Consider the following 26,728-nt stretch of genomic DNA (forward strand, 5'->3'; position numbering starts at 1 on the left):
GTACTCCTTGCAATCTAGTGTACTTTCTGCGGACAAGACATGTCACTCTTTCTACATGGACTCGGACATCGGTAATTTTTTCTGGTTCCCTCCACTTCTTCTGCAGACAATTTATTTTTACCCCTAGTAAATGCTGGTATATGAAAGCGGGCTTAATGAAAACCAACCTTGTCGGCAACATCGAAGCCCCTGTCTGCGAGTACTATGTCCCCAGGTAAAAGCTTCCTCAAAAAAACAGACTTGTCTATAAGATATTTTCCACTCGCCCTCCCACTCTATGCCTTAGAAATAAACGAGATAACACCTTGTGGTGTTACATCGATAAGAAACTTTAAGGTATTGTAATGTTTATAATTAGCAATTAGGCCAGATGGTCTTCCATAAAGATCTCCAAGCAGTCAGTTATGATTGAAACTTTCTGCCAAAATTGCGTTGGAAAACTGCAGGCATGGCGGCTTGCAGTTCCTCATGTTCTGGCAACTGGATTAAAAATGTTAGTCTGATAGACATTACATGTGTCCACCCGTCAAAAATTTTAGATGTGGTTGACACAGAAAACGAAAACGAAAACGTAAACCCTGCAATGTGGAATTAAGTTAAAGTCTAATTAAAATTAAAAGAAACTCCTGAAACTGACCAAGTGCATTTTGGGTGGTATTTTTTTTATGTGAGGAGTATTAAGATTAAAACTTGGTTTTTTGATTTACTCTTACCATAAATACTGTTTGCAAAAAGAGATAAAGGGAATTACTGATTTATTTACAGTTCTACTTATCTCCGTAATGGATGGTTTTCCATTTTGAGACGCCAATAAAAGATAAAAAGTTGACATCTCAAAATCGTAATTAGTTTGTGGAGCCCTAATTAATCTTAAGGTTAGGCTGTCGATTTAGGATGAAAAACTTCAGATTGCCTTATTGCAGACTCCCTTTCTTCGTCAGACTTTTCTACATTAGTTAGAAAAATAGAAAATACCGATATCATATAAATCTTAGATTTATTTATTTATCTATTTATTGTTTCCGCTTTCAAGGTTTTTGAAATAAAGTACTTAAAAACTTGGAGGTGTAAAAGATCGATGTCTAGACACTTAAAAAAGCAAGTTTGCAACAAAATGTGGCTGATTTATTACAACGTTCGTTATGTTATTCTCGCATAGGAGAGTTAATGATCACCTTTATGTCAACATCCAATTAAAGCTTGTTTCTTCAATGGTTCGTACTTTCCACCCCTTGTTAACTATCTAGCAACTGGTTTTGCAATATGTTGACATCATTTATATATATTACATATAAGGTGACTATGGCAATATCAGAGCCTCTTGGAAAAACCATTACTTTTATAGCTTATGGTTACCTTATTATTTTGGGAAAATTTCAAGTGTAAAAGTATCGAGCCACCAAACATTGGTGGTTAGAACACAATAAACCATCAATTCAATTTATAGCCTCCTTTACTGATTAAGCGCTCGATGTATTGAAACACAAACAATGTTTTTGGGACCTTAATCACTCTCAAAACCGTGATATATACTAATACGTAAACAATTACAAGAGTAGTTCAAATGGCCAATAAATACCATCACAGCCACGCAATACTACTGTAACTTGAGGGAGAACTCCTGCTTCAATCCATTTATTATTATTGTTATTATTATTATTATTATTGTTATTAATATTATTATTATTATTATTATTATTAATATCTGTTTTATTTATATATTTATATATCTATTTATTGTAATTTTTTTTACATCAGCTCAATTAACCTCAACCAAAATACCAAAATTCTAGGCTAATCAGACAAATTGCCGTGACACAAAAATTAATCGCTCTGAAAACTGCATTATATTAAACACACTACATATCTAGTTGTTCTTTCGAATGGCCAGTACAATTGTGACTAAACAACATAGAATTGAATGAAGAACCTATCAGGCCTATTCGCCTTCTTTAACTACACTTGAGTATACGTATTTTTGTTAAGCTATCAATGGCCTGCATCTATTACAATGTCGAAATACAGAACCATTTTGATATAAATCGAGACCCTAGTTTAGTTATAGTATTTTCTCCCTAAAACCACAGAGACGTAAAAAGCAAAGTTTTGGGCTTTTATCGTAAGGAAAATGTGTATCGTAGTGAAGCTAAGCTGTAAGGGACTAAAAAAAGACGTAAGAAGGAGGGGACAATTACCTTAGCCCTGCGACAAAATAATTAAAATGTCTATCCTTTAAAAAGCCAAGATACAGGGAAAATACTAATCTCATGTCGTGGAGGTTTTTGTTTGGCAAGAAGAAGTTTTTTAAGCATACCTGTACTTTTCAGAGAACTCGATCTATTTAATGTCCCATTATGTTTGAAAAAACAAAGAGAAACAAACGAGAATACCTTAGGGTACTACAAGGTCACTTTTACTGAGATTCCCCTTTTTATCAGCCAAAAGAGAAATATCATACTGATCTTAGGTGATAGGGCAAATTTATAAGTAAAGTTCGTCATAAAAACAAACGTTTGTTCTGTTTGCACTTTGGCTGACCGCTGTGGTGAAACAGCTCTAGGCTCGAGATCCTGTGTCACAGCGGATTTCGACCCTCGGTCCAAATCCGCAGGCGGATTTGGACCCTCCCCGTTCCAAATGTGCCAGCGGATATGGACCCCGGCCTGTTCTTAGATTTAGCCCCCCCCCCCCTACCAAATTTTCCTGTTAAACATCGTTTGTATCATATAAGGTAACTAAATCTAGGATGACCGTTTCTCTGACCAGTGAAAAAGAGTGCAGCATCTTTATGAACGAGTTTTTAAGCTTTCTCACGTAAATTTCTTTTCTGATATTTCAAAAACTCGATCAGATACCTTGTATCGCGGACAGTAAAAAACTTCGTTGTACACTTTCGTTTCGGCCATGGTTGACGGAAGGAATCACGAGGGTTATGATAAAGGAGAATAATACCTTTGCAGCAGGCAGAGCAGCTCTACTTTATTGCGGAACACAGTAGCAATAAGATAAATTACTCAGTGCTGATAACGAGTTCCACGCACATGAACTTTTCTCTATCCGGACGATTATTAAGCGCGTCAAAGCGACTCAGTGTATATTACGTATTTATCCCTTTATCACACTTCATAGCAATCATTTGTCAGGGGTAAAAAAGCAGTATTGGTAAATTAGTTTAACGGGCTTACGCTGCTTATGGTGTTGCTTTTATCAAAAAGAAAGAACGGACCAAGCACAACAATAACTGTGATATTTACACTTTGAGCGTCGTGAAAACCTCTCATTGAAAGTTTCAAACATAGTTTTTGCATAGCAATGGACTTGCGGTAGATACTTTTGGCGAAAAGTGCTCGATTTCAAGTTCTCACATAGCTGAGCTCAGTTTTGTTGGGGTTTCCATATCCGCGGAGAGGGGTCCAAAACCGCTAGTGGATTTGGACGGGGGGATCCATATCCGCTAACAGATTTGGACCGGGGGGTGCAAATCTAGAGGAGTCCAAATCTGCTAGGACACCAGCATGGATAAAAACATTATGACTTCATCAATCATTGTTTTGAACGTGGTTTTGAGCATCTGGGAGGCCATTGGTGGAGAAGCGCACTTATTTTTTTTTAATCTTCATTTCAACTCTTTTAGTCGAGTTATCCTTTCCTATGGGGCAGTCAGTATCAGGAATACAATCGTCTGTGTACCACCACCCCATCTTGCAGACCTCTGCACACTTTCCTTTATCTTTCCTATCTCTTGTTCTGAAGTCATGTTCGCCATTTTTCAAGGGATCCCAGTGGTCTCCTATACAAATAATAAGACAGGATTACTATGGACAAAAGAGTAGATGAATGAAGCAATGCTTGTAAAAGTGATCAGACAGATAAAGTCACAAAAACAAACATAAATTACAAGTCTGACTGAGTTCGACGCTTTTTAGCTATGAGGGCATTATAATTGTGTACGAGCATTAAAGAGGTGACACAAGCCACAACAGCTTTTATGAAGCTCCTTTGCATTTGGAAGATTATATGATGAATTCACCTTTAAGTTGGTCTTTCACAGAAAGCCTGTGGTCAGATAACACTTTAACGGAAAATTCGACAAAGTGAGTCCGATTATCTTCCCATTTTTCCCAGTCAACTCGAATTTGCCAGACACCATGTTTTGCTAGGCGGTGCAGTTTTTTCGTCCCGAGCCATAAGTCTCCAGATAGATTTCCAAAGCCTTCTTTGTATTTATCCCAGACTTTGTCGAAGCTGAAGGAGCTAGCTAATTTCCTTTGAAATACTGTCCACCCGCCCCCTGCTATCGTTTGGTTGCAGAAAACATCAAAGACGCGTGAACCGGAAGGTTTAATCGTGTAGACTCCACTGTCTACCTTTCCAGAACTGTACACCTCAGCACAGTCCCTAGGATCTGGAGGCAAAACATGTACTCAGATAAACCTTGGAAGTGATAATGAGTGATTTGAATTAATTTTGAGTTTAAAGTTGATATAGCTTTAAAGGATGTACTAGTGACCATGCATTATTTGCGAAAAAAGAAAACTATCAAGTTACCCTGCTGGGATCCATAATATTATCGACTCTTGAACATTCAAACTGACTCCATTCTAGCAAAATTGTTCATATAGTTATGTACTTTCTTTTGTTTTATTCCATCTCATTTATTATAATTTTAGATTCACACTTGCCTTTCCTCTTATTTCGTCACTGAACCTATCATAATTTACATTTGATAACGGTACATGTCGTCGCCGAACCGTGATGTTTTTATCGTGCTACTTGTTATGATGAAATGCTTTCCTAAATCTTTTCTTTTCAGAAATTATTAGAACAAACAAATTTTAAGCGTTACCATTGCGTTACGTGTGACGTCACTGTGCGTGCGCAGTGAAGTGTAGAAAAAAAGCATGGTCGGTGCGAGCGGTGCTCGAGCTTTATGTTAGCACTAAGTTATTTTGTAAGATTTCTGCTACCTTCAACGTTGTTCAACCAGAGTCGGGATAGAGGTACGTAGAAGTTGTTGTTATCGTTTTCGTTGTCATTAGATTCGTTGATTGTCTGGCGCCTCAAAATAGTTTGTAGTTTCATGTTGTTTATAATCGCTCAATGACTCCTATCTATTTTCACTATAAGGCAGTTAAGGTCAGTCGCCCATTGTAGCCTTCGTTTCAGTTTAACGTATTGGATCATTAAAGTTACGTCGTGGTTTATTGATGACTCCGATTCAGTCTGAAAATCTATCGCCGTAACACAAACATTCCTGTGGTTAGGGCTGCGTCGTTGAAAAGAACTAGTTGTTGCCCGTTAGAATTTCACGATAAGTAGTATCCTTGTCAAGAAAGTTGAGATTCTGTATATAATCAGATTTGTTATAATTAGCAATTAGTATTTTTTTTTCGCCCAGAATAAGTTAGTTCTTAAGTGTGAGATTTGATTCCAACTAACGAAACTCTTCATAATGTTACAGTATGTACTCATTCTTTAGTCCTCTTACATTTACTGCATGTCTTTCCGTCACCAGTATAGCCTGCTTTACAGGAACAATAATAGGAGCCTTGCGAAATCCAGCAGTGAGCATTTGTGTCACAAGGACGCGTAGACGAGCACTCTTCAATAGCTAGGGAAAATAAAATAACTGTGAAAATAGTTTCCCAGTTACTCTCAATACCTTGAAAAATAAACACACACACATACACACACACTATGGAAATGAATTAATTTTACAATAACATCAACGATTTAACTTGGTGTTTAGTTCATTTGAGTTATTTTATCAGGAATTACAAGTTTGGTTGATCCCGCGGTATTTTTGTGTGAACGGAATAGTAATGGATGTACATCAGTTGTGGATAATTCAACGAACTCTTCCATGTCCGAGATGAAATAAACAAATTTCACCCATAAATGAGCTTAGAAAACTTTCAATTCAACCTCACTCGTGTGTGATCCCCGACACTTACTTATTGAATTTCTTATGTCCATGACAAATGAGGGTTGGAAGATGGGATTGGATGACAATGCACGAGTTTAAAGATAAAAACCTGTATTTTGTTTTTGACATCATCTATTCGCTCAGAAAAATTAGTTTTACTGTTTTTGAAAACTGTTATGATGGGAAAATTTAGTGATTTTTCCTTGTCGACGTTTGGGCATATTAATTCGTTGTTGTCGGAATTTTAGCGTTCACAGTTAATAAAACGCTAGAGGTAAATTTTGAATAGTCAACTTAAAATTGTACAGCTGCATATCGGTACTCTTCTTGTTGAATTCTAGTGAAAGACTTGTCAAATAAGAGTGTTAAGGGTCTTTCTGGCAAAATTTGTTCTCACTGTAGTTGGCAGCTAAGGTTATACACCTAATTTTAATTTCCTTTTATACGATAGTTTCCACACCAACCTTGCATAGATAAGCAGAAGCTTTTAATTACTTTTCCACTCTCATTTCCTTAGCTGCGCTACTGCAATTCAGATAGGTATATTTTCTATACCAGAGGTGTGAATTCTCACCTAAGTTTCCAATTTTTAATGACCTCGAGTTTTCGTTTAACTTCAAAGAAATCTTCACCGCTTCTTTTGTTATGCTGTTCCATTATGGTCGATTTGGATAGCACTTCACACTAGTTAGTTCATAAGCAGCAACCTTATACAGTTTTGAACATTACATTCTTGATTACTAAACTGAAGAGGCTAGAGGTCATGTTGCTTGTTGACCTGACCTTGAATAAAGTTTACTGTGGAAACAACCCTGTCTCATCCTTAACGTCCGTATAAGCTCGCTCAAAGTAGACTTTTGTGTACCAGGAAATCGTGACGAGTTTCTGTTCTCGCTGCCGAGTGGTCTCTACCGAATTATATTCCCCCAGTTATTGTCGTGCCGTCCGCGAAGGTTCAGTTTCCCTGTTTGGGCGCGAAAACTTATCGCCACAAAACGATAATATGAGACATTCCGCACCCTCGCTTTCAACGAGTAATCCAGATTCAGTCAATTGCCTTGTTTACTGGGAAATTAGATTCTACCTCGACAGTTGTGTCCAGCTCTGGTAAATCCAGGTCTGCAAGAGCAGCGGAATGATCCTTCAGTATTTTCACAAGTTGCCCTATCCTCTTTTCCACAAATGTAGATGTTTTCATCGCACTCGTCAATGTCTAAAACGCAATCATTTAGATTTAGAATGAATAAGACAGCGAGTGCTAGAGGGGCTGGTATGAGGGGGCCTCAGAATGCATATGCCAAGTTAAGATGCAGTGTAAAATCGACACCGCCCGCTGATCTAATTTTAGGAGGAAAAGAAGTTAAGCTTATTACTTATTACAACTAGACGGCTGACCAAAGCCAATTAAATCTTATCCCCCGCTAATTCTTCTCACAGGTACTCCTTTATTCTAGACAATGCTCTGTAATATTTTACATTTGCATTTGTTTTCATTTCCAGTGAATCCGTGATTGCATATGCAGCGGTATGATCCTTCGGTATTTTTACATGTTGCACTGTCCATGCTGCAGTTGTGGATTTCGTGAGCACATTCGTCGATGTCTATGACGGAATCAGCGAAATTTTTAAATGTGTAAGAGGGTGCACAAGGAGCACGGTAGAAAAAGATGAGACGCGATTTAAAATTGGGAAAGATATCACCCTTAGATCACCCTATGTCAGCTAACATACAAGATTGCATGAGTATGTATAAAACAAAAACAGGTTTCAAAACTTGGAATTTTGTTTTCTTAGCTATAATTGCATCATTCCATCGTCCAGTGAATAGATATTCGACTATTGTTTGCGGTAGGAGGGTCCCTTTCTTAAGCGAACAGATATCGGCAACAGCGAAGTTCGTCTTGAAAACAACCGTATCCATCCCTATTGAATTACATCCAGGATTACACGACCAAATGAACGATCTTATGGTGTTATTGCAAATGGCATTTTCATTGCAGCAGTTATGGGTACTTTGAGGGTACTCTTCTATGTTTAGAATTAACTGAACAAACTGCATCATGATCGTAATAACGAGCAACACGGTTGGAGAAGGGAAAGCCAATCCGGTAAAATAAAGTTAAAATATTCTTCGACTTCTAAAGTACCAAATGGCGGTGGAGCGAAGAGAAGTGAAGAGAAGACAAGGTAATGACATCTCGTTTTTTCTTCATATCGCTTCGCATTTGTTGCACATGTAGCTATCAACAACATACTGAAGATGAAAGGAGGAGTGAGTCGGGGAAGGAAGGTTTTAACACATAATGTTAAAAATACAGCATCGCCATCTCATCTTTTTTTGAAGGCATGATAAAAGTAAAATATCAATAAGGATTCTGGGACCCGTCTCTGTTTTAGGGCTTGTGTTAGATCGTTCAATAAAGATTAACAGGTCCTGAAAGATACCCTGCCTTTGTAAGTTTCACCTCCTGATATGTTAAACCATCATGCTGTAATTAGTTAAGGCGTGTTTTTTAATATTGTTGATTTATACTATTCCACTATTCCGTAACAGAGCAATTGACTGCTGCTAAAGAACCGTAAGGAAGCAGAAAAAGGTAACAGGGAACTTAATTTGTTAAATAAGACAGGCTGTGAATTACCTTGGCAGATGTGTCCATCTCCAGTGAATCCAGGATCACAAGAACAGTTGTGGGATCCCTCAGTGTTCGTACAAGTAGCATTGTTCCTGCTGCAGTTGTGGGTATTGTGAGCGCATTCATCGATGTCTGAAATGAAATCAGAAGACCCTACTTATGGTCATGATCACGAACACAAAAGCTAAAGGGAAAAATGGGAAGAGAGGTCCCCAATAAGCTCTGAATTATATCGAGTTACCATATGTATTGAATACAGGGGGAAGTTTCTAGAGAAGCTGTGGTGCTGCGTAGGTGGAAATAACAAGGTAATTTCGTTTTATCAACTGAGTTGATTATGTCAATTAGCCGCCGTGAAGACCTCAAAAGCTAACATTTCGAGCTGATAAAGAAATCTGAAACTATATAATACTCTTAAGGAGACTCGAAAGGGTTCTTTGACCGCGAGGAGAATGGATTCCAAGATACACGCAAGCTTGTTACTCGCGAGGGAAATAAGCGATGGCGCGCGCGATCAGATCCGCGGGCGAGTTCTAAACAAACATGGCCGCCATGATCGTTTCAAAATTTCCGGGTACCTCTAGCTCTATTGTTTCCTGCGGAAGTGGTTATTTGAGAAACAAAAAATGGAAAGTTTACTTCTTGAAGGCAAGTAGGAAAATGTTCGGATGGCAGGATTCTTGCCGAAAGTGGTCAAAAAAATTTTATTTAACAAGCTAAAGGAGGATTTAAGTGGATACCAATGGGTGTTACGATTTGTTTCGCATTGAATATTATTCCTAATAAAATGAAATGACCGAGAACTTTCCTGAACAACTCACTGGAAGATGAAAAGGAAAATGAAGTCATTTTTGGATCCAGGATGGTAAACATTGACAGTTTTACGTATGATGGACGATCCTCGCAGTAGATAGCGCTATTTGAGCAATAGCGAAATTCAGACCTGAAAAAAATCAGGCCTGTACGGGACTCGAACCACTGACCTCTGCGATACTAGTGCAGCGCTCTAACCAATTGAGCTAACAAGCCAACTGAGAGCAGGCCGTTAAGTTGATTCGTAATGAACCCGTGAAAGTGATAAATGAGATAGAATAAATATATGAAAATCATATATTTTGAACTGCGGTATTTGATACGTATGATGGACGATCCTCGCAGTAGATAGCGCTATTTGAGCAATAGCGAAATTCAGACCTGAAAAAAATCAGGCCTGTACGGGACTCGAACCACTGACCTCTGCGATACTAGTGCAGCGCTCTAACCAATTGAGCTAACAAGCCAACTGAGAGCAGGCCGTTAAGTTGATTTGTAATGAACCCGTGAAAGTGATAAATGAGATAGAATAAATATATGAAAATCATATATTTTGAACTGCGGTATTAGCGCTATCTACTGCGAGGATCGTCCATCATACGTATCAAATACCGCAGTTCAAAATATATGATTTTCATATATTTATTCTATCTCATTTATCACTTTCACGGGTTCATTACGAATCAACTTAACGGCCTGCTCTCAGTTGGCTTGTTAGCTCAATTGGTTAGAGCGCTGCACTAGTATCGCAGAGGTCAGTGGTTCGAGTACCGTACAGGCCTGATTTTTTTCAGGTCTGAATTTCGCTATTGCTCAAATAGCGCTATCTACTGCGAGGATCGTCCATCATACGTATCAAATACCGCAGTTCAAAATATATGATTTTCATATATTTATTCTATCTCATTGACAGTTTTATGAACGGAAATGGAGAAGTGTAAACGTTGCCATAAAAATAAACATAATTTTCAGTAAACAAGAGATCGTAAAAATGTGGATGAGACTTTAATTCTAATTCAACAACAGACAGTAAAATTGAAATAAAATTTTCATCTTAAACTTGGGAGAAAGATTGTTGATATTTCGCTCGATAAACTGTAAATTACAACTACGAAAAGGCAAACTCGCATTTGTTAAGAAAGAATTGCAAAATTTGTTTTGTTTTCCATTTAAAATGGAATAATGAAAGTTCACAGTTATAGCAGTGGCAAAGAGAAAAAAAAGAAAAATTAAGCCAAGGCTTGTTCATACCTCTAGTCCCTCAAAAATTATAGAAATTCGCGAAATCTGTGACGACCAACAAATTACTAACGTACATGAAACCTTAGTTTCCGCTGAGTTTGACGCCCATGACAATCTGGAAGACGTCAAAGCAAATTCTTTTCACTCCAAATTATTTTCACTCCTCCACTTCAAATTGCACATAAAGAATAATTATATCGGTCAATCATGGTAAATGCATGTGCATCACCGAATGAGGCCTTCGATCAAGCCATCTTCTCGGAAAAACGACAAGATACCATCCAGACGTTCCATGGAAAGCTTCATCTTTCGACAAACATGGTCCAGAAGCTGGCAGATGCTGATTTGTCTCATATTACACTACAATCTGTGTACGAGAAAGTCAACATTAACAGTCTCAATGGAGTGCTGGCATTTGCGCCATCTGCAAAATCAACTTGTCATCATATATCGAATTCCGCTTGAGAATTCTCTCCGGAGTTCATTTCCAACTGTCGTAACGGTACGCAGTCTGAGTCTCAAATGATGACTTATTTCTCAGGAAGGTGTAAAATCACAAAACAATGTGAATCCATCTTCAGGATGAACAATTTTTTCCGCGCTGAGGGCATCCATCGATTAATCGCGCGGACACGAACTCGTCCTCGCGAAGATGAACCCGTGAGTCAGCGGTATCGTTTAAAACGCGTGACCGGATATAAAAGTGTGAGCTAAAATTGCAAAAACCGGAAATAAACCTTGCTAAGTTGATAAACTAATATCTCGAAAGTTAGTTCGGCAACCTACCCTGATTTTTGTACACAAATTATTTTCATCATCACGCATTCCTGAAGAAAATGTTAAAAAAATTTATCTAGTGGAAATTTTTTTACATTTTAAAACAGCATTTTCCTAAATAATTCAAGTTCCATTAGGTATTTTTTTTTTTATATCACGTATACAGGTAGAGAATGTGATCATGTCTAAGAAATTTGAAAAAAAAAACTAGGTCACCGACTTGGCTTTTGTGATAACTTTCAAAAACTGAGTTTTAAAGGGTCTTTTAGCCCTACTGTATTGTTGCCATGGAAACAGATAATGCCTGACGAACCCCCTAAACAGATTGCCCTAACATAGTGTTATGCATATGTCGAGTTATTATCCTCATGATAAGTTTGATAGTCCTGATATCTTTTACTGATTGGCGCTTGCTGATAATTGTGGAAAACCCTTTCGAGCCTCCTTAAAAAAGAAAGGAGTTTCTAACCTTACTCCAAATGGTGGCCGGCTCAAACTCATTCTGACCACTAAGACAAAGCCATAGGATGTATTTTTCTTAAGCCATGCCATGTCAGGAACTCAGTACATGAGTTTGCAACCGACAAGCGTTATACTGTTCAGGGACAAAACTGAATAATGATATGCTACGTCAGAGGGTATGCGGTCAACAACGCGGGCTCAAGTGTCCTAGGTCTAAAATTTAGCGAAATCAGCGGAAAATAATAAGGGCTGACTTTTAAAACCGAGGAACCTTGTTTTCGTGGAAGGCACTTTCCTCTTTCCAGAGTTTTTAAGGAGAATATTAATTTTTGAAAAGTTTTAGGGAGTGTACCAAGTTTTTGGAGGTTGTTCTGTAAACGAAAAGTGGCGAGGAAAACGACGCCTCGAAGCAACAGAATAGGAAACCAACCATGCGAACGACTCAAAAACCGTGTTTCTGCGGCAAAACCCAGCGCATGTGTATATGTTATTCAGCTCTGTCCTGTTCAGGGGCGTTCTTAAGGAGAAAGGAATACCGATGGATTGTATCTGTCTAATAAGATCGTGGTCTGCAGCATATTACCTTCACATTTATGTCCATCCCCGCTGAATCCAGGATTACAAGAGCAGTTGTAAGATCCCTCGGTATTTGTACAGTTGGCATTCTCGCTACAACCGTTGTTTTGAACACATTCATTAATGTCTGAAATGAGATCTGCAGACTGTTAAAAGAAATGAAAAAGCAGCGAAAGTGTCTTAATATTCAGGCAACATGTACAAGCTGTAAAACTTACTCCTCATAATACTGAAGAAAATGCTAATAATAATGATAATACTGTTCTAATGCAATACTAAAACTTTATTATTATTATTATTATTATGCATTTGTTAAAATTCTATTCCTATTCTATTCCTAGTTTCTTGCTACATAAAAATAGTTTTCCATCTTGGGTCATAGACTAGATCATTTACAGGTATCTAGCTAAGAAACATATATCCTTCTACTGGGCAGAGCGCTTCTAACTTCGGTAAACCTTCTTCGCACTATTATAAACTCCATGTTGGTCGCTTTTCAAAATATCGCTCAGACTAAGTTAAGAAAACTACTAAAACGTCATTGTATAGCTGATTAGATGTTAAGTTAGTCTTCAGTACGTTTAAACTCAGAAACATGTTCAGTGTGAAAGATTCAGTACCGCTAGGTCTACGTTCGCGTGTCGTTAATAAATTTTCGTGTGCTGGCTGTAATGTCAGTTATATTGGTGAGACCACTCGCCACATTTGTACACGAGATCGTAAACACCTCTTGTCGTTCAAAACTTCGCATATTCACAAACACTTGCAATCATCATGGGCCTGTCTTGACTCTTGCGATACTGAATGTTTCACGATCTTAGATTCTGCCGCTTCAAAATACCAAATTAAGATCAAAGAGGCATTGCATATTAAGTGGGAAAAACCAATTCTTAATCAGCAACTGAAGCAACTAGAATTATCTCTTTCCTTTTAATTATGTTGTTCCTCGGTCTTTTTTTTTATTACTATTATAATTTTTTTTAAATCTAGTTAAGCGCGCGCTATTTACATTCTTCGCGTATTTAACATTCAAATTGTAACGTAAACCCTGACCCGTAATTTGTAACGTACCTTAATATAAATTCAAATGTACAAACGTTAAAAGCTCATTTGCAACTGAAGATGACATGACAATGTCGAAACATGTCTTGTAAATTTCAACTCAGAGTTGTCGTTTCTTTTTTGAGAGTTATTCCTACAATATAGTATAAGCTCAATTAAAATAAAATCTGTCAGGTCTCATTTCAAATACTTATCTCACTCTAATGATTACATTCTAATTGATTACATTCTATTACTTCCTAATCCTATCCTTAACTATTTCCGAGCTCAACCTAACTCAAGAGAAATATCATGGAAAATCTTCTTTGAAAATAAAAAAAAAAATTAAAAAAATCCATCTTATATATTAAAATAAATCTAAAAGTATTCTTAAAATGATAATACTAGTTATAATAACGATAATGATAACAATAATAGTAATAATGATAATGATGAAAAAAACCTCTGTTAAACCTCAAATACTACCTCACTGTAATCCCAAGATTTGCAGTCGTTTTAAACTTGCATAGCTAAAGCAAAATAAGGTTTTACGGTAAAATAATTACAAATTATTATCATAGTTAAACATGATGATAATGACGATGTTGATAATAAAATAATAACAATGATAATAATGATAATAATAATAATGATAATGATAATTATAATAATAATAATCTTTATTTAGCAATAATTTCCATAAAATCCTCTACAATAAAAAATATTAACAGCGTAAAAACCGATCCAAAATAACTCACTTTCGGCTCACATCTACTTTTTTTTTTGTCAAGGTGTCTGGAAAACTATAAATAAAGGAGTCAAATCTGAACAGATTCAAAGTCTAATAGTCTGATAAGTAAAAGCATATATAAAACTATACAGAAAAGAGAATGGTGAAAAGAAAATCTAGAACCCCATATACAGGGCTGCTAAAAATCATTCAACAATGTCAATGGCTCCCTCGGCAGCTGCGATTTCAACGTCACAGTTATTATAGTCATACGCAGCGCGTCGCTTCACCAGCGATCTTCGAAGGCAAACTAAGGCCGACCGAAGGAGGGCAAAGGATGTCTTTGCTCGGATACAGGAAATTGTTTGCGAGTATCGTTCCCCTTTCTTGGCGGCTATCAGCTCGGCCAATCGGCTGTGGTATCTTACGCATTCCATCCCCATCCCTCCCGTAGTTGTAAATACAAGCGGCGTAAACGAGCCATGCTCAACATCCAACACTCTCCTTGAGTACAGCCGCTTCTTGTCGTTTTCATGGATGCGATAAAACTGCTGCGGTTCCTGGTCCTTGTAAGACTCGGCATTAGGGTGACAAACCCTCACATCGAAGAATGCCGAGCTCTGGGGATACCAGAAGCCACGCGCCCGAACGTCCAATCCTGCGTCTTGTGCTATATCATACCCTCTGCTGAGTTGTTCTTTGGTGATGCCTTGGAGAACTGGCTCGACCTCGACATCGGTACACACTATATTCAAAAGGTCGGCCTCGAGGTCTCTCAACTCATTATGCCGTTGAATAACAAAGCCCCTTCGTTTGCAAATCATTGCGTGGTCTATTGTGAGGTTTTCTCCACTCGCACACACTGAAGGAATGTCATCGAACGGCCAATCATAGCGTAATTTAACAGCATCGCGAAACTCTTTCTTGCTGAGGTTTAAAGCATGTTCTTGAAAGGGGAAGAACTGTGAGCCATACAGAGGAGCCTTTTTCTTGCGCTAGTTCCGGAGCTCGCTTGGTCTTCCGTGAAACAATTTAGATTATCTGCAATCTCTGAAAGTTCTTCAGCTTTTCCATGTTTGACAGCCTGACGCCCTGACGCGATGAGGGACTCGTCGGGTAGTTGATGAGTTTGAGCCATGATATTTTCGACAAGAGAAGATGTCACATGAATAGATGAGGCATGTTCGCGTGCCGCCTCGTGACATGGGTTGCTCAAGCTCAGGCCGCCTAGGCCCACGAGTAGTGGTAGAATGTCTCTATCCAGTTTGCTACATTTGCGCCCTGCGATTGCTGGTATAAGGACCTGGGGAATAGCCTATTCAAGTGGCTCTAGAAGATCTTGGACATCAGGGAGAGTTCTTAGGAAGTACGTCCAACGATGCTTTAAACCAAACGTGTATGCGGCATAATAATTATAATAATAATTACCTTTATTGAATCTAACATGAAAGTGCATAAAAAATAAAAAAACCTCGCAAGTTACGATTCTCCTTTTAAAGAAAAATATCACTAACCTACACTACATAATTATAATAATAATAATAACAGTAACATTACCAATAATAATAAAAATAGCCAGAAAGAAAGCCAACTCTCTTTGTAGCACAACAAAGCCACGAAAGTCGTTTCCATATTTTCTTTGTTTTGACTATCTTCTGCCGCTTTTTGCGTGTCCATTGGCGACATTGTCCAAGAATTAAGAATTTAGTTGTAATTCAAGTTTCTTCTTACGCGTGATCGATGCAGGCAGTCCCGAGCGAGCAAGATGGGCCCATTTTGTCCGCTCGGGAAGTCAATCAGAACACAGAATTCTCTTTTCATCTTGCCCACGGGCGCTGGAAGCAATGCAATAAAAGAGCATAATATTCCAAATAATATCAGATTCCTATTTACGGTAGCCTTGTCAGGACCAGCGCTATAGGTTTTTCGCGCTATGACAAAGCATCATGTTTTGAATAATATTTGGTACCTGTGCAGTTGTGTATCTCACCACTGAATCCTTTTTTACAAATGCACTTAAATGATCCCTTTGTATTGTTACAAGTGGCAGTTATATCGCTGCAGTTGTGGATGTTTCGAGAACACTCGTCAATGTCTAAAATGAAATCAGCAGTCCGTATCAATCATGCTGATAAAGAATAATAATGAAAAGGGGCTGAAACTGGGCTTCCAATCTGAAAACCACAGGTTGCTGTTAAGATAAGAGACCTAACGTCACTCCAAATGGAGGCTGGCTCAAACTCTCTCTGAGAAAGCCATAAATTGTACTTTTCCTAAGTCACAGCATCTCAGGAACTCAGTATATCAGTTTGCAATCGAAAAGCAATATACTAGTCCGGGGTATTCCTAGGGAGTAGGGAATACCAATGGATTGTATCGTTTGATAAGATCGTGTTCTGCAGGGTATTACCTTCGCATCCATGTCCATCCCCGCTGAATCCAGGATTGCAGGAGCAATTGTAAGATCCCTCGGTGTTTGTGCAGTTGGCGTTCTCGCTACAATTGTGGTTTTGAACACACTCGTTGATGTCTGAAATGAAATCAGCAGACTGTCAAAAGAAATGACAAACCAATAACAATACTATTTACAATAACAATAATAATAGTAATTATAATAATAATAATGAAGAAAAAAACTCGGCTATAATTCAAACACTGCCTCACAATAATCCTAAAATATGCATTAATTTTAAACTTGCATATATAGCTAAAGCAAAAATAATAATTGCTTAAATAGTAATAAAAATAAAGAAAGAGTTAAAAACAAAAAACAAAAACAAAAAAACCAAAAAAAATTAGGCTCGCCCTATTTTCCTTGAAACCACAATATCACATCTCCGTCAAATTATTTGGTTTTATGTAGGGAGGTTGGTAAGTTTAATTACGTGCTAAAAATCAAGCAAATGGCAATGATAATTATAATGATAATAATGATAATAATAATGATGATAATAGTAATATATAATACTAAGAAAAATAACAGTACAGAAATAGTGAAAAATAGTTAGAAAAACAAAAAGCAAAAAAAAAAAAAAGAAAAATACAAAATACAGCTTGCCTTCATTTCATAGAGACCACAATATCACATCTCCCTCAAGGTTATAGCTTTTATGTAGGGAGGTTGATAGATTTACGTACTCGCACTCTGAAGAATATGACATACCTGTGCAGTTGTATCCATCCCCTTTGAAACCAGGATTACAAGAACAGTTGAATGATCCCTTGCTGTTGGTACAGGTGGCGTTGCTCTTGCTACAATTGTGGATATTTTCGGCACATTCGTCGATGTCTTAAATAGAATCAACAGACCATAATTATAATAATAACAATATACCATAATAACTATAATGATAATAATACCCATAACTATAATAATGATAACTCGGCTGCAGCGCTGGTAGGAGGGGTGGGGCGCAAGGAGGAAAGGAGACTTTAAAGCGTTTTATGCTTAAAAAATTTTGCAAACTTTGATGGTAAAAGTGAACATTGATTATGATTTTGAACGCGACTTCGGATGATAGACATCGCGAGTAAGGCTTTTTAAGTCCAAAATGTACATTGTAATTCTCAGATGTAGATCTGTACGTTGTACACGCAAAATATCGCGTTTTGAATAGTATGAAATACCTGAGCAGTTGTATCCATCCCCTCTCAAACCAGTATTGCAAGAGCAATTAAACGATCCCCTGCTATTAGTACAAGTGGCGTTGCTCTTGCTACAATTGTGGATATTTTCGGCACACTCGTCAATGTCTAAAATAAAGTCAACAGTTGGTATCCAATACCGTAATAAAATATAACGATGGGGAAGTGTGGGATATCGCTACAAAAGCTATAGGAAAGTTGCTCCTTTTAAGAATCTCCTAGGTGCAGCTAAGGCTCGTCTTAGTTCCATAAACAGACGAGTGAGATAGGTGAGTCCTCGCTCCGATTAATTTTATCCCGAAAGTACACGAAGACTGAATAAAGCCTTTTAAACCCTTTTAAAGGTGTGCATGGAGTTTCAGAGTTTTTGCGGTTTTCTGCGTTGATCAAAAGCATTCAGTCGTCCACTAAGGAATTATCTACCGGAGCATCATCTTCTGAATCATATCAGGTTACCATTTATGGTGCCTCAGTTCGGCCAGTTGTAAAGGTTTTTTTTAGAGGTTCGCTCTGATACGACACAGCATCATGTTCTGAATACTATTCGGTACCTGTGCAGCTGTATCCGTCACCACTGAATCCTGGTTTACAAATACACTTGAACGACCCTTTGGTATTATTACAAGTGGCAGTTATATTGCTGCAGTTGTGGCTGTTTTGAGAACACTCGTCAATGTCTGAAATTAAATCAGCAGTCCTTTTCAATTACAGTACTAAAGAATTACAAAGAGGAGGGCATCAGTATTGGGGCTTCCGATAAAAAAAAAAAAAGAAAAAAACCACAAGGTGATGTAAGGAAAATAAACTTTAACCTCACTTCTAGTGTGAGAGGTGTGGTGGACTCATGGTTGGTGCGCTCGAATCTGACTCTCATGGTGCCTTTCTTCACCCAGGTGTTTAAATGGGTACCGGCGAATTCAAGGCTGGGGAGTAGCCCTTCATCCTATCCATGGGGAGATAGTAGTACTCATGGTTGCTTCATGCTACGGAAATTGGAGCCAAGTGCAGGTCTAATGGGCCATTTGGCTTGTAAACAGACTTTACCTTACCAATGGAGGGAGGATCAGACTTATTCTGACCCCAACGAGGAAGACGTAAAATGTACTTATCTTAAATCATGTTATGGAATGCTCTGCTGTATTATACCTTGGCATTTATATCCATCCCCTCCGTATCCAGGATTACAAAAGCAGTTGTAGGATCCCTCGGTGTTTATACAGTCGGCGTTCTTGCTGCAGTCGTGGGTTTTTTTAACACACTCGTCGATGTCTGAAATGAAATCAACGAACCATAGTCATGATTGTTATCTTCAAAAGAAGGAGGTGGGTGGGGGAGGGGTATTGCTAATTTGCAAGGGAAAACTCACACTGCCGCATGTTAATCCAGATCTGCAGGAAGAAAGGCTTGATAGTTGAAATCTGATAGTCGAAATACCTTAAAATTAAGATTTTATAACGCGAATTCCTACCATAGGTTAGTTAGGATTAGGCATCATGCTCTGAACAATGGTCATTACCTGTGCAATTGTTCATATCCCCGCTAAATCCAGGATTACAAGAGCAGTTGTAAGATCCCTCTGTATTTGTACAGTTGGTGTTCTTGCTGCAGTTGTGGGTATTTGTAACACACTCGTCGATGTCTGAAATAAAGTCAATGGATCGTACCCATGATTGTTTTCATCTCAAACAAGGAGGGAATTGAAATCAAAGAGCCATACCCATGGTTGTTATCATCAAAAGGAGGAGGGGATGGGGAAGGGGGGGGTTGCTAATTTGCAATGGAAAACCAAGTCTGCTGTATGTTAATCCAGTTCTGACGGGAGAAAAGCTAAATTATCCAAATATGATACTCGAATTTCCTCATAATTAGTATTATAAAACGCATGTTTCTACCATAGGTTAATTTAGACTATGCATCATGCTCTGAACAATATTTATTACCTGTACAATTGTCGATATCCCCGCTGAATCCAGGATTACAAATGCACTTGAACGATCCTTTGGTATTTTCACAAGTAGCATTTTTATCACTACAGCTGTCGGTATTCATAACACACTCGTTGATGTCTGAAATAGAGTCGACAGAACTATGACCAAATACTAAAGAATTAATGTGGTACGAGGGTAGTGATGTAAAGTGTTATGCAATTTCTCATTAGAGGCGTGTGATGAATACGGATACGAGAGTTCAAGTCCATCGCTTTACTTTTCCACCGAAATAGGTCTTGATGAAAATGACCTGGGCTCCTAATAATATCGATTAAAGCGGGCAAGATGGGCCTCTTGCCCATTGTGATCCCAATGCGTGAATCCCAATGCGTGAATCAAAGTTACCGAGTTGGTGTTTTTTAATTTTTTCGGCCATGAAGACGCAAAAAGCGGGAGGAGACAGTCAAAACAAAGAAGACACAAAAGACTTTTGTGGGTTTATCGTGCTACAAGAACAATTGGTTTCCATTCCTGACTCTTAAGAAAGACAATTCATTCTTGATTCTAATAAAGCGAAACATTTTTACCATACGATAAATCCTTTATTGCCCAAGCTTGTTTGGTCAATATGCCCGGACGTTAGCCCCGTTTTGTTCGTTTTAATGGATCTTGAGTTTGTCTCAGGACATAAAGCGCAAAAAAATGAACCCGACCAATCCTAGCAGTATGCAGGACGCGTGTCATATATGGACTCCGCTCCCCACAGAGTCTCTGTGGCTCAGTGATCTGAGGTTTGATTCCCCAGGCGGGCTCGCAGTTTTTTCGTTGTCCCACGCTCGTAACGAGACAAAAAACATCTTTCTCTATGTCTTTACCGGGCTCAAAACGTACCACCTTTTCATTCCAATCTATTCTTGTTTTTCTTGTTGCCATGTTATCCATGAAAGTTTATTGGATCGAAAAGATCATGCTCTGCAGGATTATACCTTTGCATTCATATCCATCCTATCTGAATCCAGGATCATTACAAATGTAGCTGTTCATGTAAGATCCCTTGGTATTTATACAATTGGCATTATCGCTACAGTTGTGAGAAATTAGAACACAGTTGTCCATGCCCTAAATATAATCAATGGATCGTGTCCATGATCGTTGTTGTCTCTAGAAAGGAGGGGAGGGGAACGAGGGGCTAATGTACAATGTAAAACCAATTCTACCGCTTGTTAATACAGTTGTGTAGGGGGAAACTTTTGTTTCTTAGATGCGATGGCATGTTCTTCACCTAAGCAATTATGTATATCCCCGGTGAATCCACGTTTACAAATGCACCTGAATGATCCCTTGGTATTTTGGCAAACGACGTTTTCATTGCTGCAGTTTTGGGTATCTGTTGCACACTCGTTGATGCCTAAATAAAGTCAAAATACTGAATGACATAGGTCGCAGGAAGTGGGGGGGGGGGGAAGGAAATATGACGTGTAATGCTTTTTGTCAGCAATGGTGTGTGAAGAAGCAAGTAGGAGCAAAAGATGCGGGGCTGTGGAGAAGAAAATTCGTCACCCCACTTTTCCCTGCACGGAATGCCTGTAATAGGCTGGAGTGACATGCCAACTTAAAAACACATAATGGGGCTCGCATGAGTTCCTTTCTAAAGAAAGAGCAATAAAATTGAAATTTCGTTTCATAAGTAGAGCCGATTTTGAATCTTAAACCCTCCGAAGGAATAGGCCCCCTTGTTGTAATAAACTGTACAAAATTAATTTTAATTATTTTAAGTCTTGCCTTTTTCACAATCGTGGCCAGTGAATCCAGACGCACATAAGCATCGATATCGTTTTCTTGTGAATCCCGACTGGCAGGTGCCGTGGTTTTCGCATGGGGATTGAGCACAAAAATTCTTATAAAATAAAAGGAAAAAAGGAAATGGGATGTCACAAGTAATTGCTCAATACCTTAACAGCATTCTCCGACATCTCACCGAGAACTTGAGTACAAAAAAAAAAAAAAAAAGAAAAAGAAAATAAAAGAAATCTGGAGGGGGCGCCTGTAGATAGGATTTAAAGAGTATAGTCACGTTCCTAAGAACAGCATTTAGGAACTCCGGTCGTAGCTCAATTGTATCTTTCTGCCTGTTCTAAGCATCCCCTGAGCCATCGGATGGATCAAATCATTGCGATTGTTTTCCAGCTTCGAAAACAATGGAATAAAACTGCCTTTTGCAGAAATGCCTTAAAATGACCATTCCAGTTATCTTTGCTCACGAGAAAATTCTTTTTAGAAGCGTGGTTGCGCTTTCGTTAATAGAACAGCGATCAATTGTTTACTCAAGGCAGGTGAGCATGGTTCCAAAATGGATGCGACAAATTACTCGCTTATGTTAACAGTGTTAGGTGTCGTCAAGGCACTCAAAGATTTTTGTTTTTGGTAATTGCTTATCTACAAATGATTCGTAACGACGCTAGCAGGTGTTTAAAATTATGTAAAATAACAAATAATGGATGAAAGTATCCCTCAGTTCTCATGAATAGCTTAAAGAGAGAGAAGCGCGATTGACATTTAATTAACAGCTCGTCCATGTACCTTAGTTCCATGGTACACGTAGTTCGCTGCTTGTACCAGATCCTCATCATACTCTTTAGCCGTTGAGTTATTCAGATCACAGTTGTGTGCTTCTGCTCCATTTTCTCCAAAATAAAAGTTAACACTAACGCAGTTATCGTCCAGGTAGCAACGATATTCGCACGTGTCCCTGTCAATCACACTGATATTTGCTATGGTGTGGTTAATGAGACGTTCTCCAACGAAGAACAGAGTCGATGGAAAGGCTAATATACGGCATTGATCTAAAAATACAAATCATTAAAAGTTAAATGGCGACAGGGGTAATGAATTTTAAAGGTCTCAGTTGCTGTTAAACTCGCCTTCCAAGCGCTTGGTAATTATACTGATAGATAGATAGATAGATAGATAGATAGATAGATAGATAGATACTTTATTACGCACAGAATTTATAAAGCTAAGTCACTTATTTACACATATTCATTAAGATACCAAGATCAAATTAAAAGTATTCTTTATTTTTTTTTGAGCCGAAAAGGTCTCTAGAAAAAGATTGTATGACCTCCACGAGCCAGAAAAGTCTTTTCTTTCTTTTCTTTTGACCCCTGTTTCCCCAGCTTACGTCAAACAAAGTATATTTCTCTTTGTTTTTCCTGGCAATTACTTTCTGCGGGACACCTGAAACAACTAGCTTCACAGTTGATAAAGATGATACCGAAAATTGCAGAGTGTACCTTGACGAGCCCAAACCCCGAAGATAATTCGTGCTCAGAAAACTCAATAACTTCAAATGTTCAATGATAAAAGAGGCAAGAAATTTCAATCATGAACTCCCAACTTGTGCCCAATATTTCAAATCACATTTTCCTCACCTATCTTTAAAGTTACTATGATAACGCGCGCGTGCAAATCCTGCTTAACTTCTAATGAGCCACTCTGATGGACATCTTTACGCAGGCATGGCCGTGTATACATAACACGACGTGTGCAGTTCAGTTCAGTTGGTAAGTTCCCGTCTAGCTTAGTCGAGCTCTCTTTCTCCGATTGAGGTACACTGTACATCTTTCGAAGCTCAACAAAAGTAGATATTTGCATAAAAAAACAATGATTTTTAAGCTCTGTGAATAGACGAAAATAGTTTTGGAGTTGACGTTATGTTATCCCTAAACGCAGGACGATTTATGGCCGTAGCAAGAAATCTGAGCTTTCTTACCCTTCTTTAAAATAGTACGAAATATTTGAGTGTTGTTGAATCGATTACTTGTCTTAAAAGCTTACAATTTTCAACACAAACAAATTCTCGTCGTAAATTCTAGCAAAAACTTATTAAAGCATGCTAAATGCATTTCGCAGGTGTTGTAACTAGGGGAAATTCGTTCGGTTTTCGCTTCCAAGCAGAAAATTTAGCACTTCCTTGTCAAAAGTTTTGGTCTTGGAATATCTCTTGGCTTCACTTCATTTAACTCTTATGCTACCCACGTGCTCTGAAAACTTCCTGCTGCGGTACATCCATTTTATGAAATGCATGCGCCAAGCACGAACAAATTCTTAATTTTGCATTGTGATCTTTATTTTGTTTTTGTTCTCATTATCCATATCGAATAAACTTGGTTTAGATAAAACGTGTCCATGATGATTTGATAAAAACCCTAGGAAACCGCTATTGAAGATTAAAATCTCCCCATCGCTTCATTGTGCATAAATTTTGATTGAATTATGAAAATGCACTAATAAAGAGTTGCTAAATAAAACTAATTTCAGTATGTTCATGGTTAGACATCCATATCATCTATCTCTTAGCCACCTGTCGAGTGAGAAGTTTTGATGTTCTCGCTCATTCGCAGTCAGCATTCCTTTTGCATTATTGGAAACATAATTACTCTGCCTGCATTTCAACAACTTTCTCGCTGTTTTTATTAGCTTTGAAAAAACTTACTCATTACGCTTCCAAAAATTGCGTAATTCTGTATGTACATAACACAGGAAGGCTGCTATGACGAAGATAATATGCCTCGAATGCCGAGTTCTAAAAATTACAAGACACTCGTTTTGGTATATGTTTAACACCTGTCGGCAATATGTTTTCGAGGTGTATAAATTTTTACTACGAAAATTTTCTGTAATTAAAAACAAATTATGTCAACTAAATATGAAACCAGCGAATAACTAACTACCCAAAGAGAGATTCTTATTCTACAGGAGAAAGTAAAAAAAAGGAAGGCAATTCTTCGACTTAAAAAAAAATATGCTCTCCAACTGGCTAGTTGATATATCAATTCTTATTTCCTTGAGTGCCGGGCTAACTTTAGGCTCTTCCTTCAGTTTGTGCAAGCATTAAAATAAAGGATTTGTGAAAATATATTCATTAATTTTAGATGACCTTGATAAAATTTTAGTGGACCTTTATGAGTGTCTGAAAATAATTCAGTAATTGCGGATGTTGTTCGGTTATAACTAAAAAACTTTGTAAGCACATTTCACAAATTGTGAAAAATAATCTAGAATAGTTTTGAATGAACAAAAGACAACAGCACATTAAAATGGACGATGAGTTTCACTACCCATTTTGTTAGTTAGGCCTCTTTATACGAGAATTTTAGTCCTCGAAAAAATGCGTTTCCTTTTTTTTTCCTTTGATATATCGCTTAGCTGAACAATTAAGAGCAGAATAATAAAGGTTTCTTTTCAAAAAATGCCAACTTAAAAACATACCATCTGGGCAGGACTGAAATTGTCCGAGAGAAAGAACCACAGAGATAGGGAACAAGAGGAGAAAAACTCCCATGTCCGCGAAAAACAAGCTGAAAAGAAATCCTTTGGATGTTTTGGAGCTGGTGAGCAAACCGAAGAGCTTAACAGCAGTTTGTTGACTGAGCTGTACCACCAATTAAGGTTACACTTCCTAGAAACGCGTTAGCCAATCACATGTGGTCGTGATATATGAAGGATGTCTCGTCACCCGTCACAGAGACGCTGTGAGATTAATTAATGTGTGCTGAAACAGTAAACTTGGTTACTATTCTCCTCAGGCAGTTATTTCCAACTTTCATTCTCTATCCGGACCAGCACTAAAGATCTTAAAACAAGTGCAGTGAGAAGAATATGCTACCTTTCTATAACGTCAAAAATGGTTAGATACTCTAGTCTTCTCAGATAGGGACTAATAAATGGAGGTCCCGTCTCCTGCAGTGTTAGGGGTAGGAGACATAATTTCCCATGCACGAGATTACTGTGTGATAGCTGTCCTCCCCTGGGATGGTTGCTGGGTGGGAATTGGCTCTGAAAATCCCCCATGGGGAGTGGCAATTAACACATGTATGTATGTATGTATCCTTAGGGAATCGTCGTGTACCTGTTTTAGTAATTATAAGTAGCATCAAACGAGAAAAGAAATTTTCAGTTAAACTGTGAAAATTAAAGCGCATAAAAAAGCCTAGATATTCAAATTGATGTCTCTGTGGCATTCTAACCAAATTTCCTGAGAAATTTTAGAACAAAATTTTAGAGATCATAGCCTCAATGAGGCATATTCTTTTGTTAAGTGTCGCTCTCGCTGAGAGTTTTTTTCAGCCCGATTGCACCTGCAGTTTAAGTATTCTTTCTCCAAATTAGTGAGCTTTTGATATGCAAATTAAAGTCGAACAGAAGGTTCTCCTCTGATTCCAAGTGAAGTTTCCATATTTTGTTTGTGAAATGACTAAGTACGTCTTTTAACTTGTAGCAAGAGAGAATTTCGTGAGCGCGCTCGACACTTTCGATCGCTGTCCACACGGGCGGTCTGGCCAGAAATCAGTTGTAGCTTGTGGCGACACCAAAAGAGGAGGATTGGAGAACAACCAAACTATGAATGTTCAATATTGCCCTAAACAATTTTCACGAGGAAAGAAAAAAAGGAAAAACTTTCTCTCGACGAGAAGTCGTACATTTCCCCACCGATATATGGAGAATGCACTCTCAAATGCCTCAACCCAACGATTGCTTATAACAATTTTTAAACCAGAATTTTCCGCATCTTTTCTTAAAAAAACTGGTTTAGACGACAATATCTACCACAATAAAATCAACTTGTCCAGAATAAAACTTTTGGATATGAAATGAATAGTTTTAAAAAGGCCTTTGAAACCTCTATAGATATTCCTTTCGCTTTATTGTGCATCAACAATTATTGAATTATAAAACTCTACGTGGAAGGTTGTTTTATGAAACTACGTACGCGTGATGATGGTAAACATCGCATTTGAACTCATGGTCTACCTATCAGATGAGCATATTCTATGCCTCCACTTATCTGCGTTTAAAACCTGCCTAATCTTTTTTTTTCTCATTCAGTTGGCCTACACCGTCGTAATGTCGCTAAATTTTGCTAGTGCTTGTCACCCTTATCCGTCAGGTT

The 26,728-nt window shown here is 38.0% G+C and overlaps 2 protein-coding genes across 2 annotated transcripts; both read right to left on the reverse strand.

The window, feature by feature from the left end:
* Positions 1 to 894: 894 nt before the first annotated feature.
* Positions 895 to 19,914, reverse strand: LOC111346618 (uncharacterized). Its single transcript, XM_088747367.1, has 15 exons — positions 19,789 to 19,914; positions 19,365 to 19,487; positions 18,995 to 19,117; positions 18,400 to 18,525; positions 17,831 to 17,956; positions 17,367 to 17,492; positions 16,614 to 16,733; positions 16,173 to 16,298; positions 12,440 to 12,559; positions 8,569 to 8,694; positions 7,403 to 7,528; positions 7,011 to 7,139; positions 5,489 to 5,611; positions 4,031 to 4,405; positions 895 to 3,790 (listed from the first exon to the last, which is right to left on the reverse strand). Exons 1-15 carry the CDS (start codon positions 19,895 to 19,897, stop codon positions 3,600 to 3,602), a joined length of 2,169 nt encoding a protein of 722 aa, XP_088603493.1. The 5' UTR covers positions 19,898 to 19,914; the 3' UTR covers positions 895 to 3,599.
* Positions 19,915 to 21,069: 1,155 nt separating this feature from the next.
* LOC148737708 (uncharacterized) lies at positions 21,070 to 25,204 on the reverse strand. Its single transcript, XM_088747409.1, has 3 exons — positions 25,048 to 25,204; positions 22,357 to 22,619; positions 21,070 to 21,673 (listed from the first exon to the last, which is right to left on the reverse strand). Exons 1-3 carry the CDS (start codon positions 25,118 to 25,120, stop codon positions 21,548 to 21,550), a joined length of 462 nt encoding a protein of 153 aa, XP_088603535.1. The 5' UTR covers positions 25,121 to 25,204; the 3' UTR covers positions 21,070 to 21,547.
* Positions 25,205 to 26,728: the final 1,524 nt, after the last annotated feature.

This window comes from Stylophora pistillata, chromosome 2 (assembly GCF_964205215.1).
Source record: "Stylophora pistillata chromosome 2, jaStyPist1.2, whole genome shotgun sequence".
Classification (NCBI taxonomy): Eukaryota; Metazoa; Cnidaria; class Anthozoa; order Scleractinia; family Pocilloporidae; genus Stylophora; species Stylophora pistillata.